At 41.7% G+C, this 13,994-nt stretch overlaps 1 protein-coding gene and 1 long non-coding RNA gene across 2 annotated transcripts in view; one reads left to right on the top strand and one right to left on the bottom strand.

Moving 5' to 3' along the window:
* NOP14 (NOP14 nucleolar protein) overlaps positions 1-13,994 on the bottom strand; it is a 289,956-nt gene that overhangs the window by 8,197 nt on the left and 267,765 nt on the right. Inside the window, 1 exon segment of the mRNA XM_029592043.1 lies at positions 6,439-6,594. Coding sequence (XP_029447903.1) covers positions 6,439-6,594 — 156 coding nt within the window.
* LOC115085726 overlaps positions 502-13,994 on the top strand; it is a 33,354-nt gene continuing 19,861 nt past the window's right edge. Inside the window, exon 1 of the long non-coding RNA XR_003854936.1 lies at positions 502-543. This is a non-coding gene — a long non-coding RNA (uncharacterized LOC115085726). The remainder of the gene's footprint in view (positions 544-13,994) is intronic.

Genomic DNA, 13,994 nt, shown 5'->3' with positions numbered 1-13,994 from the left:
GGTGCAGACCCGGAAGGATGCAGCCTTTGCACTTGCGGTTTTGATTGAACCGCAGGCAATCTCCTGCCCTATTCAGAAGTAGCTTGGGTACATCCCACTTGTTCTTGATTCATCTGACTGGACGCTAAGAAATAAGAAATTACTACTTATCTGATAATTTCCTTTTTTTTTTTTTTAGGACAATCAGATTAATCCAGCTTCCCCTCCTGTGGCTGCCGAATGATTGTATTGTGGTCCTCATGTGTGACTATGTGTTACAGGGATTACTGTTAAGTGTTAATCCAGCCCCAGGATTTATGTTTATACATTTTCTCAGCTCAGTGTTGCCTGTTGGCTGGGTACTGAAATGGTTATTTATTTTCAATCAAGAATTTTGCTAGTCTATTCACAGTAGCTTTTGAAGACAATACTGGCAGACTGATGTCACTGCAGGAGTATATGTATTGTGATGTCAGTTTGCTCTGTCTCCATCTGCTGGTAGAGATGCATAACCCACTTGGCTCTGGATTTATCTGACTGTCCTAAAGAAAAGGAAATTATCAGGTAAATAGTAATTTCTCAATAGTCAAGTTGCAAGGGGGGCTCTTGAAAAGGAGGGTAACATTAAAAGAATGCTCTTGTTGGCTTAACCAGAGGAGTTTCGTTTGAGTTTGTGTTTGTTAAGCCATGGGCCACTGCTAACAGGTAGTGAGAATGATTGTTGCAATTTGGTCAGTCCCTGTTTTGACACAAAGCTGGATGTCATTGGGATACAGGTGAGGTTTGAGGTTTAAAGACTGGATAAGATTGTAGATTGGGTGGATGTAGAAACTGAAGAGAAAAGGGGAAAGCACTAATCCTGGGTCACTCCTCAGGTGAGATCCCTAGGTGTGGATGTTTAGTTGCCCCACAAGATGAACCATGATAGTTTGGTCAGGAGTGATTTGAACCATTCAAATACAGAGCTCTCAATACTGATCTCTCTCCGGCATTAAAGCATAAGTAGGTGATCCACAGTGTCTAATATGGTGGAAAGGTCTAGGAGGACCAAAAGGCAGTTGCCATGTAGGTGGATGCTATTGGTTAAGGCTAAGAGGATGGATTCTGTTCTATGGCCTTTCCTGAAGCCAAATCAGTAACGACTGGGGATGCTGGCCTCCTCTAAAAAGTCTAGGAGTTGAAATTAGACCACTTTTTCCACAAGCTTGAATAAAAAAAGAAGACTGGAGACTGGGTGATAGTAATCAACTATTCTGGGATCAATGCAAAGTTTTTCCAAAATGAGTTTGATCACTTTTTTTTTTTTTTTTTTTTTTTTAAGTGAGACAGATAGGTCTCCTTGGATTAACAGAGTTGATTATGGTGGTCAGCCAGGGGGCTAGGTCTTGACTAAGGTCACAAATGAATATGGGGGCTGAAGAGTAAGGGAACTGACTGATCCTTTTTGAAAATCTTTTCTACCTTTGCTGGGGATGACTGTCTTGAACTCAATACAGCAGGAAGCAGTTTAGAGGGAGTTAAATAGGTCTGGCTGAGTTGAAGAAAGACTGTTTGGGGTAATTTTACTGCACAGGCCTGTATGGAGAAGGGGAATTGTGATAAATGATGAGCAGGTAGCTTGAATTTTTGAAACGAAAAATGCAAAGTCTTCTGCTGAGAGACCCTCTGTGATAGTACTTGGTGTCATGAGTTGATTCTGGAGACTTTGTTCACAATCTGGAATAGTTTCCCTGAGTGGTTCTTTAATAGTTCAAGTTGTTTGGCGATAGTCTTTTTTTTGCTAGCTAAATGGCTGTCTTGTATTTTTTTTTGCATGTTCCTTGCAAATGTGTAAGCTAGTATCCATTTTCTATTTAGGCCATTTCCGTTCAAGTTGGCAGGATTGTTTCTTGAGGAGTCAAACTATTGATTGACCAAGGGAAGCTCCTGGGAGATATAGTTAGATTGGGTTTGATGGGAGCTAGGGTGTCGATAGTTGTAGTGAAATCTTCATTCCAACTTTGGACAGGGTGCTCTATTGACTCTGAAGGGATTGCTATTTTTGGTAGGTTAAGGAGCTTACGGATGCTGTCCCAAGTGATGAGGGACATTTTCCTGATGGCAGGTTTGGGCTCAGGAATATGAAGGGTTTTGTTGGTGATGGGTAGCGCAACCTGCACAAGCTCTGACCAGGAAATATAATCCACCAATACTGAATTAGCATCTACACAGATGCTGGGAGACTGGAACATCAAGTCTAGAGAGTGGCCACCATAGTGGGTGAGCACTATGATTTGCTGGGTGAGGCCCAGATGCTCCAAGTTTCATTGAAAGCTGATGGTATTACATTTGGGAGGGCTCTCTGCATGGTAGATGAAATCTCCTAGAACGAAGAGTTTATTGGTAGAGGTAGCAAAGTCACATAGGAATCTGAGAATTGGAGGAAGCAATCAGTTTATCTGGTGGCTGGTAGATTAGGACCAGTTTGGCCCCTTATCTCCTTGGAATTTCAGGACAAGCCAGTTTGACTTGTCTGCTTGTTTGGTGACAAGGTCAAGTGCCAGGGGAATGGTGCAAGATGACAGCTATTCTCACTGCAGCCCATGGACCAGGGTGTGTAATGTATCTGGTAACCTGGTGGACAAAGCTGGGTAAGAGTAACAGTATCACCTTCTCCTATCCAGTCTCCACGAGTCACAGGATGTAAAGTTTAAATTCTTCAATTAAATTCAGGATGAGGTGAGTTTTATTGCTGGCAGAACATGTATAACTGCCCAGTGGTTAGGCCAAGATGAAAGACAGAAAAAGTGACTTGTTTGGGGCATACCGTGTTGGTGGGCTACAGGTGATAGGTATAAGGCAATTGGAGTGAGCTGGGCTACAGCAATTCCAGGCTTGTTTGGGGGGGGGGGGGTCAAAGGAAACAATGTTGAGTGAACCTTCTAAGTTTGAGTGGGCTCCAAATAGAAGGCAGGGGCTCTCTTGCAATCAAATTGTATATGGCTTACTCACTTCTGTCAACATGTGACCTAGGAAACACTGTACAAGATAAGCCAGTTAAGATGGAAATTCAACATCATCTCAGGAAGGAACTTGGGATGCGTGCAAAGCACTGCCCTGTTTCGATGAAATTTAGTATTAGATGGATACGTCTAGGACCTGGGGCTCACTGACTGCTGAAGTAATCATAAAAAATATGACTCTTCCAGGTCAGGTGTATAAACTCACAAGAATTCAGAGTATCAAAACAGGTTTTCATCAGCTGAGCTAAAACCCTGAGCTCCATGACCCAGTGGGCTGACTATTCCAACAGCTAAGGACTTCCTCATGCGGGTGACAAGTGCCAAACACACTGAAGTGCGCCCTCTGAAAGACATTGAAAATATTCAAGAAGTTTGTGTGTTAAATAAGAGAAGGGATCTTGGGATTTGAATTCACATGAGATGGCAAATGTCCTCCATTTAAACCAGTAAGATCTGCTTGATTCCTTTCTTGAAGCCAAAAGAACTTAAGACAATTGGAGAATCCAAAAGAGCTATTCATTTTGCTCTTCACAGACTGTGAAGGCTGGAGACTGGATGCTGGGAGAATATATTGTTGCTTGATTTGGTGTGATCAGGGTTGGGAAAGTGCCCAATCAGATTGATTTTCTAATGGATAACTTCCAAAAAAGAGGAAACCAAATGTGTCTCTGCCAAGGAGGAGCACAGTCCATAGTCTCATGAGTTTTATTAAGGTTTAATAATGAAAGGAACTGGAGGATACACATGCAAGAAATGTGTCCACCAATAAGGAAGAAGGCTTCTGATACTAGTCTGCTTTCTGACCTTGCCCTAGTACAGGAGGCCAGGACCTTCGCAAACAATCTTTCTTGGGTGTCCCCCACTCAAGAATTATCCTGTTCACAACAATCAGATCCAGAGTCTATTTGTGAGACTCAAAAATCCAACTGAGCCTGACAATATGTTCTCTCTTCCTGCTAGGTATGTTGCCCTTAAAGTCGACCCAAGAAAGAGTACCCAGTTTCATACCTTGACAGTCTTCTGACACAGAAGTGAGACATGTTCTGCCCCGCTTCACATATAAAATGAATGTCAGGATAATTTTGTTGGGCATCTGTTTTCTAAAAGCCTTTAGAGCATTCCTTACAGCACATGGTTCTAGGAAACAGATATGATGATGCTTTTCCTGAACTGACCAATTGCTTTGGATGTACAGCCCTCGAGTCTGAGCTCCCCAGCCCAAGTTGGAAGCATCTGCTGTCAGAACAGTTTGGTGAAGACACATTTGGAAGCATAATTCCATGATTAGACTGGCATATAAAAGGCACCAAGACAGGGAGTCTGAGCTGTATTGTTACACAAATATACTCCTCCAGTGGCTTGATCTCATTGGGATTTCCCCATTCACTGGGTTTATCTCATTTGAAAACATTCCATGTGGCTAATATAAACTGTGGCACCAGTCTTAACATGACCCAGATTGTTTGCTGATTCTAGAAGATTCCCATCCACTGTGAATGTTAATTTAATGATCCTCTTGGTGGAGAGATGTGCTTTTACTTGAGTAATATTTAGCAGGTAATATTTAGCAGAGCCCCAATGAACTCCAACTGAAGAGACAGGCTTAAGCTGCATTTGGAGAAATTTAGTCTTACCTGATAATTTCCTTTCCTTGTATCCTGCTATACCAGTCCAGATGCATGGATTTACTCTCTCTACTAGCAGATGTAGACAGAGGGGATAATTTTTTTCTGTGACATCACTGGTAGTTATGGTAGAGTAGCTCCAGCAAACAGCCAATATTTTTATGTCACAGCCATAGAAGATTAAAACATCTGATTTTAACTTTTGGATGACAAAAAACAAAATAAAATCTAAAAGGGTCCGCCAAAGAAATTATCCCTCTGACCTTTTCTTGGTTAACAAGGAGTTACAAGAAACCAACAAGATGAAGTGAAAAAGTGAACCTTTGGGCTGTCTCCTATATAAAAAAAAAAAACAAACAAAAAACAATCAATCTCTGAAAACTAAGGTAAAACTCTTCAAAGACTGTAGAGACCCAACTTCTCACGAGGGTCCAGGACTGGTGTAACAGGATTCAAAGAAATGAAATTATCAGGTAAGATTAATCTTCTCCTTCCTTATCATCCTGTCACACCAATTCAGACATGTGGAAAGTACCCAAGCCAATTAAGCTGGGAGGGGTTAAGGGCACCTTAAGAATGTCAGCTCAAAGTCTGCATCCTCAATTGTAAGAATATACAATCTGTAATACTTAGTGAACCTATGCAAATAAGACCAAGTAGCCACGCTGCAAATATTCTCAGGAGTGAGAGTTGAAAACTCCGCCCAAAAAGAAGCTTGTGTTGGAGTCTGATGGCGTTTCAATATGTAAGCTAAGGCAATAGATTCTTTATTCCATCTTGCAAAAGAAGCCCTGGGGTACCAAAGAATGAACTTTGGACTTCTTATCCCTTTTCAGGGTAGATTCAATAACCACAGATTGGTGTGGCAACTTGATATTGTTGAATCCTGGTGTCTCCTGGATATGGTAAAAAGGCAGATGCTGAATACAAATAGGAAAAAAGGAGAGAAGTCTCTCCCACATTCTGTTCTGTACATCCTGAAGCTGGTGGTTAGGCATCACCAACTTCCCCTTAAGGGCATCAAGGTAAATGAGGCGGCCAAGAAATGGTGACCTGGGCGTACCCTCTACCTTAAAGTGAATGGTTTCAGTCATTTTTGTCATACAAACTGGGAAGAATAGATCCACAGGATGAGATGTACTCTATCTGTGCAGGAGAGGGCTGTGATGGGAGGTTTGGTGAATCCTCTTTGGAACTAGTTCTTCAGACTTGTAAGTAATAATCCAGGATTCTTCAGACTCCTAAAGTAAGACTGGAGCTGAAGTCTGGTTAAAAACTAACCCGAAAGACTTAGCCTCAACAGGCTTATGTAATGGCTCTTTGGGGCTGAATGTTGCTGTACAGTTGGTGCAGGATATATAAATTGGTCTCATGCATATCCATTATGGATATCTTGAAACCTCTACTGGCGGTCATCAGGATAGGTTTGCAAACCCTGAATTAGAGGACCAGAAATGTTACAATAGGCAGTAGTGAGCATGTCATTGTCTACTGCTAGTAGGACATGGTTGGTACATACATGTACCTACTGCAGCTACCACTGAAACTTGAAAGAAAACCCACTTTCTTGGAAATGTAATTAAACCCTAATTTTCATAACCTCTAGAGCAGTTGTATGAAATTTAGTATGCCCTCCAGGCCTATTATAAACTGCAACAAATAATGCATGCAATCAAAAAGACCCTCTTGGAAAATTTCCTGCCACAAGACCTCAACATCCACAGATCCACTATTGCAATGCTACTGTATGCTTCACCTGCATAGTAGCCCAACATCTTAGCCTTGATGCTTAATTATTTAGAAGTCTGTCCGAAAAACAACCACCCCCTTACCTTTCCATCGTCTCAGACAGTTGCTGTTTAGCTAGGAACTGGCTGTCTTTACGGATCTCCCGAATGGCTCCTTTAAATTCCCGCTTGTGTTTGTGAATTAGCCTCTTTCTTTCACGTTCTTCCCTGCTGCATCCTTGCTTTCTTCCAAACTCTAGACTGAAATAATGTTGAAGTTACTGGAGATACCAAACATACACTGTACATCAATTAAACAAATCAGGAGAGCAGTTTTATACTAAGGAAGCATGAAACTACTGTACTCAATGGTGATTTTATGCCAGGTCATCAATCCAGAACACTTTTGAACTTGCTTCTTTTATCCCATTTGGGAAAAACTGGAAGACCAGTGGTCTTGACCAGTAATATTTTTTTTAAGAAAATTATCACTGATTTTATTAATTTAAAAAAATGTTTAATGTATGTTCTAAATCCTGAAATAAATTTGAGTTTCTCTGCTACTGCTATCAATGTATAGCATGGTCTATATCTTTATATATGTACACATACACACACACTCACTTTAATGAGGACTTGCTTTTAAAGAAACCAGAAAACCACAGATAGAAAAACAAAGTTGCTTAACTATAACAGGTGTTTTCCACAGATAGCAGGACAAATCAGCCATACAGTTGGGTGATGTGATATATGACAGAATGTGCTCTCAGAGCTCAGAAAGACATTACTGGTATACAGTTTGGGGAAAAACGTTGGTAGAACAATGGATTAATTCAAATGAAATAGAGACCACTTTAGGAAGAAATTTTGGATGCATTTTCAGCATTACTGTTTTTGTTAATTTGTGCATACAGAGAGTATGAAGCCAGGATTCACAATTCACTTACTCTGTATACAGAGATTACAGCTATCAAAAATAGATTACAAGAAAGAAATTTTGGTTTTGCTATGTTAGAGGCACAAAGGGTGGTTTCATGAGCTCAGCAAGGAATATGTTTAGATCCCATGAATAGGAGGATCCCTAATTGGAGTCCTTTTATGAATCCAGCAACTTTAAATTGTTGAGAAATGGGAATGTCATCTGAATGCTGGTGATATGCTCCAATAGGACTCTGGCGAACTCAATTAGTTTTTAATTCCGATTCAGACGGATTTAGGAGATACTGAAATAGGAGGGGTGAGGGAGGGGATAGGACATTTAAAGGGATCCTGATTAACTCATGCACATCTGACAGAAAATCCCATCCATTTAAAGTTTTAGGATTTTCTAACAGTATATTTCCTGATAGAAGGATAACTTTGCTTACTTCCATAGGTAACTATTGAAAAGAATAGGTGACTTTCAACATTCAGGCTGTCACAGCTAATGACTGAAGGCTTGGGTGGAGAAGAGACAGTAGTACTGATTATTTGTATTTATTTACTTAACTTGATATACCTTTGTATGAAACAAACCAAGAAGTTTAGAAAATCAAACACAAAAAATAAATAAAAATAGTAAACACAAATTCAGTACTCAAATTTCACAAAACATCAGAAAGTCAAGAGAAACAGATAATGAAGGATAGGACCTTGAGCAAAGTCATTCAAGATTAAGGTGAAAAACAGTACAGTTAATCTTCTAGAAGTCAAATAAATGGATTATGGCATCTCCTACAATTAACAGTTTAAGGACTGGCTGAAAAGCCATGCCTTCATATTCTTCCTGAATTTAAGATAGTCTAGCTCAGTGATTCCTAACCTGTTTTCAGACCCTTGGGGGTCCACCAGACCATCACAGGGAGTCCCACAAGAAGTGCTGCTGCCGAGAAGAGTGGGCTCTGCACTAAGGCTGCTACCTGTCAGGTCGATACAGTAAGGCCGCGTTAGAGTGCGGCAGTGCCGGGCGCACCCTCGTTTGCCCCACGCACTGTTCTGATCACATACCGCTCGATACTCTATTGAAATGGCATGCAAATGCAAGCCGCGTCTGCAAAGCGTCTGCAAACCCATTTTACTGTATAGGCGCTCTATACAGTAAAATGGGTTGCGCGGGCCTAACGCTTCATGGACGCTTCTTAGACGCAGCTTGTATTTGCAAGCTATTTACATACAGGATCGAGCGGTAGGTGAGCTGCACTGTGCATGCGGCAACCGCGGGTGCGCCGGGCACTAACGCAGCTCTTCCTACCGCTCCGTACTGGATTGACCTGTATGGGATCTTTGATGGACTTCTAGTCTTGGTGTAAGGGTATCCCTTATTTTTGTCAGAGTCTTAATTTGCTTGATGTATGGAGCATTCTGCATCCGCAAGTATGTGACTTCACTCATGTGTCCAGAGCCCATGCCACGAATCTCGCATTCACTATTTATTATTTTCCCAAACTAGTTTCTCTGAGGTACTTTCAGCGGCTATTTGACACCTGGAGATCTCCACTCATGCCATAATTTGGGTTGACTTTCAGTGGCAATTGCCCTGGGATGTAGTCGAACCTGGAAATTTCCAGCACATCTTTATGAGAATACTTCTTTTTTTTTTTTTGTAACTTATTTTTATTGAGTTTTACAGGTAGAGAACCAAAGGGTACAAGTTACACACACTGGCACAGTGATGACAGTAAAAATATGTCAATAGCATATAACTTCATAAACCACTTTCAGGCAAGAACTGTCAATAAGTCACAATAGTAAACTGCGGATGACAGAAAGTAACAAAAGCAGGCATGATATAGAAGAAAAAAATCAGCAGTGTACACCTTGGCAATCAGGTTAAACAATCTCTACATTATAAACCTTATTAACACACTAACAAATCCCAACCTGTCCCTAAGGTCCCTCCCCCCTTTTCCCTTCCTTCCCCCCCCCCCCCCCCTCTTTAGACCAGTGTGAGTGTGGTACCAAAGTACTAAGAGAACAGAACAAATATCTAAAAGAGAGATGCAGCCACATACATGAGTGTGAGTCTTCCCTATCAATGGGTCAGGGCGCTCACCTAACCATTCCCACATTTGGATTATAATCAGGGTAGTATGTTGGGCTGTAGATAAAGCTCCAACGGTTTCCAAATATTACTCATACATTTCTGTTTGTGTTCAGTAGCCTCTTGGGCACAGATATATTCTAAAGTGAATAGCTTGAGCAAGGACCTGAACCAAATGTCATGTGTGGGAGGCTCAGCAGAAATCCAACAAGCTAAGATGGCCTTTTTACCAGTCAGACTGACTCTGCGAATGAACTGTAGTTCAAATTTCCCCAATCCCACAAAAGGAGTCTGTATTACCCCAAATAGCCAGAATATGGGATCTAATGGGAGATATCCAAACACACCAAAGCAAGGTGCTGCACTACAAGACAATTAAAGAACACAAAAGTGCAGAGCATAGAACTTTTAGTCCTGATCAAATGAGATTCCAATCATTTTATAAGCAGGTAAGTTCTGAATTTTATTGCGGCAACTCCACTGCATGAATGTTAACACAGCAAACAATTTTCAAGGTGCCCCAACACGGACCCGTGTTTCGCCAGAGGCTGCAGATTCGATCCAACCCCCACGGGCAGAGCACGTCACCCGGTCCCGCACTCGAGGCAATACTCAGCCCCAACGACCCACCAGAACTACGCGCACTCCGGTGGATCCTTGGCAGTAGAACCTATTGCAGTGTTTAATCTATCTTCCCATGTTTTGTCAGATATTGAATTAGGAGTTTTGCGGAAAGGTTTGTCCTTTGTTCCCACAGAAAAGTGTAATACATTCGATTTACAAGTTCATTTACAGCGCTTCTATAGAACATTACGGTTAAAATCTTTTTTTGCCGATTTTCCACCCAGTTGCGATGCATCTATGGTTTATGTCAAATCACGTTGGACTCCTCCTGGTCCGATAGATCCACTTATTTTGGCTTTTGAAAAATTAGTGAATCAAGATGTACGGGCTCTTGTTTCAGCTCACCATTTCACATATTTTAATCTGTCTAAGGTAGAGGCAAGGGCTATAAAGAATTTACAAGCTGACTCTAATATTGTAATAAAACCCGCAGACAAGGGTGGTGGGATTGTCATACAGAATAAGATACAGTATGATACTGAGATATATCGGCAATTGAGTGACGTTATTTTTTACTGCCCTCTTCCTGATGACCCGACCATTCATTTAAGATCGCTGATTGAACCTGTAATTCAACAAGCCTTGGATATGAAAATGTTGACATCCCGTGAAAGTAAATTTTTGTTAATTGAGCATCCCCTTACTCCTGTCCTGTATACTCTCCCAAAGATTCACAAAGATCTGGAGAACCCACCCGGCCGCCCAATAGTGGCCGGAATTGGTTCTCTGCTTGAGCCACTCTCAAAATTTGTGGATCTATTTTTAAAACCGTTGGTCCCTTTAAGTAAATCGTACATCCGTGACTCCTCCCATTTCATTACAATCTTGGACTCCTTATCTCCTCCAACGGAGCAATTCTTTTTTGTCACATTAGACATAGTGTCTCTATATTCCAACATCCCGCAGGCAGAAGCTTTACAAGTAATTGAAGAAGTTTTGGACTCCCGTCCTGCCCCTTGCCGTATTTCTACATCTTTTATTTTGAAGCTTGCTGAAATTGCCCTTACTAAAAACTTTTTTTGTTTTGAAGGACAATTTTACCAACAAGTTAAAGGTACAGCGATGGGGGCCACTATGGCCCCTAGTTTGGCGTGCCTGTACGTGGCCAAATTCGAGGAGACTCATATTTACCCTTCACATTGGTTTACACATATTGCATTATGGGTTTGGTTTATAGACGACATCTTTGTAATCTGGCGGGGCACTGATGTCCAATTCTTTATGTTTGTAGATTGGTTAAACTCACTCAATCAACACCTTCAGTTCAATTTTGTCATAGACGCGTCCTCCATTGCTTTTTTGGATATTCTGGTCTTTGTCCAGAGTAATATTTTCCATACCACTATTTATCGAAAAATTACAGATCGAAACACCTTATTATCTTTTGACAGTTGCCATCCAAGAAATCTTCGTAAAAACATTCCAACTGGCCAATTTTTGAGATTACGGCGACTCTGTTCTACTCGTGAAGAATTTTTGAAACAGGCACAAATCATGACTTCTCGTTTTTTGGCTAGAGGCTATCCCACAACAGTTATTCGGAGAGCTTTTAAAAGGGCATTATACGTGAACCGGGATTTACTCTTTTTACCTCAGCCTACTTCATCAGAGCCGTCCAACAACTGCATACTTCCCTTCTCCCCTTTAAGTCGGGATGTTGTAAGAATTGTTCGAACACACTGGCAGTCTTTGTTTTTACATCAGATGTTTCAGGGCACCCTACGGTTCACTTTTCGTAGAGGGCGCAACTTAAGGGATAGACTAGTGCATGCACATCAGGGGAGGGTGGACGTCTCCTCCTCGGGAGAGTTTTTACACCGGCCGTGTGGTCACTGCACAGCTTGTCCCCACACAGAGTCTCTTTCATTCTTTCAACATCCCATTACTCACAGAATCTTTTATTTTAGATCTAACTCTGATTGTACATCGCAAGGTGTCATTTATGTTATCAAGTGTCCGTGTCCCTTACTTTATGTTGGGAAAACCTCACGAAAAATTAAAACCCGCATTTTTTAACATTGTTCAAACATTCGCACGTCCCGTGAGCAGGAACCTCTAGTAGCACACTGGATAAGTTCCTCGCATACCATTGCTGATCTTTGGTATGCCGTACTTGAAGTGGTTTCAAAACCCACTCGGGGTGGTAACTATTTAGAATTTTTGGGACGACAAGAACAAAAATGGATTTTTACATTGGACACAGTGTCTCCAAAAGGATTAAACCGGGAGATTGAATGGCACCTGTTCTCCTAACATTTATTCTTCTATTTATTTTTTATATGGGGTTGTCTGTCTATGCACCTATTTGGCGCACATGCCTCTTGGGGACCGATGATTGGTTCCCGCGAGAAAGGTGATTTCTTCACCTGCATTTTGGCGCCTAATGCTGCCTTTAAAATACCTGGTTGGACTAAGGGTAAATGCACTCCCTGTTACTATATGAACACTGTACCAAGGTATGTTTGTTTATGTGTCTAAATTTATACATCGGCGTTAGTCCATCATTTACTGTCCTGATTTTCACTTACTTTAACTTTGTAGATTGAATTCCTGTTGGTCCCCCCGATGCAGCCTCTGGCGAAACACGGGTCCGTGTTGGGGCACCTTGAAAATTGTTTGCTGTGTTAACATTCATGCAGTGGAGTTGCCGCAATAAAATTCAGAACTTACCTGCTTATAAAATGATTGGAATCTCATTTGATCAGGACTAAAAGTTCTATGCTCTGCACTTTTGTGTTCTTTAATTAATCTAATGGGAGATCCAATGCAAGTAACGAGTTGCACGTACCAATCAGGTCCCTCCAAAATAAAGAGATTGCATTACACGCCCAAAATTGATGTGTATACGTGCCCAGTATTGTATTACACTTGGGGCAGTTAGCAGAGGCCGTGATATGGGCTAGGAAAGCCCTGTCAGTCGCCATATAATACTGTCTCAGAAATTTATATTGGGTCTCCCTATACAGTACGTTTTCAGACCATTCAGTAATCACCTCGAAGCATGATAAAAACTCCTGACTAGTTAGAGTAAAGTCAGGCCACTTCAGCCATTGTTGCCAAGTACCAACTACAGCATCGGACTGAAGATGCAGCAGTAGTGCTTGATTGAGTGCCGCTATCGTGGGCTTCTGCGTCTTATGTATGGAGAGTATCTTTTGAACTACCCGAAACTGCGGGTTGAGTAGCGAAGACATCTTATGCGTAGAACAAAAATCTCGCAATTGCCTGTAAGCAAAATGATCTAGGGGTACTAGGTCAAATAACTGTTGTAATTCCGAGAAGGAATAAAACTGACTCCCATCAGGTGGAAAGCACTGATAGAACCAGGTTAATCCCCTCTCCTTCCATCTATGGAAGACGGATACAGTCATCGCTGGTGGGAACAGTGGGTTACCGCAGATAGTTAGCAAAGGAGTAATGGCTGGGGAAAACTTTGCCTGAGCACGCAGATATGCCCAGGCCTTCCGACTGGCCCAAATCAACGGTTTGCGTAAGAAGCCCCGCTGGCAGCTGGGTTCTAGGAAGCTGAAGCAGGGGATTTAAGGACTGTTGATTCCACCAAGAGCAAAGGAGTGCAAGGGGAGTGTAATGAGACGTATCACCCAGAATGTCTTTCACGTGTCTGAGAATACAGGCCAAATTATATCTGCGTAGGTTGGGACATCCCAGACCCCCTTTTTTTGGAGGTTGTGTTAGAATTGTTAGCGATAAGCGGGCTTTACGTCCATTCCAGATGAATTTCCGAAAAAGGGCGTTTGCCCCCCTACAATCCCTCCCCGTCAGCCATATCGGGGTCATTTGTAGGATATAAAGCCACCGGGGGAGAATCATCATTTTAATTAATTGGATTCTACCAGAAATAGATAGGGGCAGACCTTGCCATTTCTTCAGTAATAAGGACGTAATCTCTAAGAGGGGCTCCACATTCAATCTGAGAATACTTCTTTTAAGCAATTTTTATTTAAGTGGGAGGATTTTCAGGAGTTTAATGGGGAACCTAACTCGAATCCTGCTTTGT

The sequence above is a fragment of the Rhinatrema bivittatum genome, chromosome 1 (genome assembly GCF_901001135.1).
Source record: "Rhinatrema bivittatum chromosome 1, aRhiBiv1.1, whole genome shotgun sequence".
NCBI lineage: Eukaryota > Metazoa > Chordata > Amphibia > Gymnophiona > Rhinatrematidae > Rhinatrema > Rhinatrema bivittatum.
This window is presented reverse-complemented; position numbering and strand designations above follow the sequence as displayed.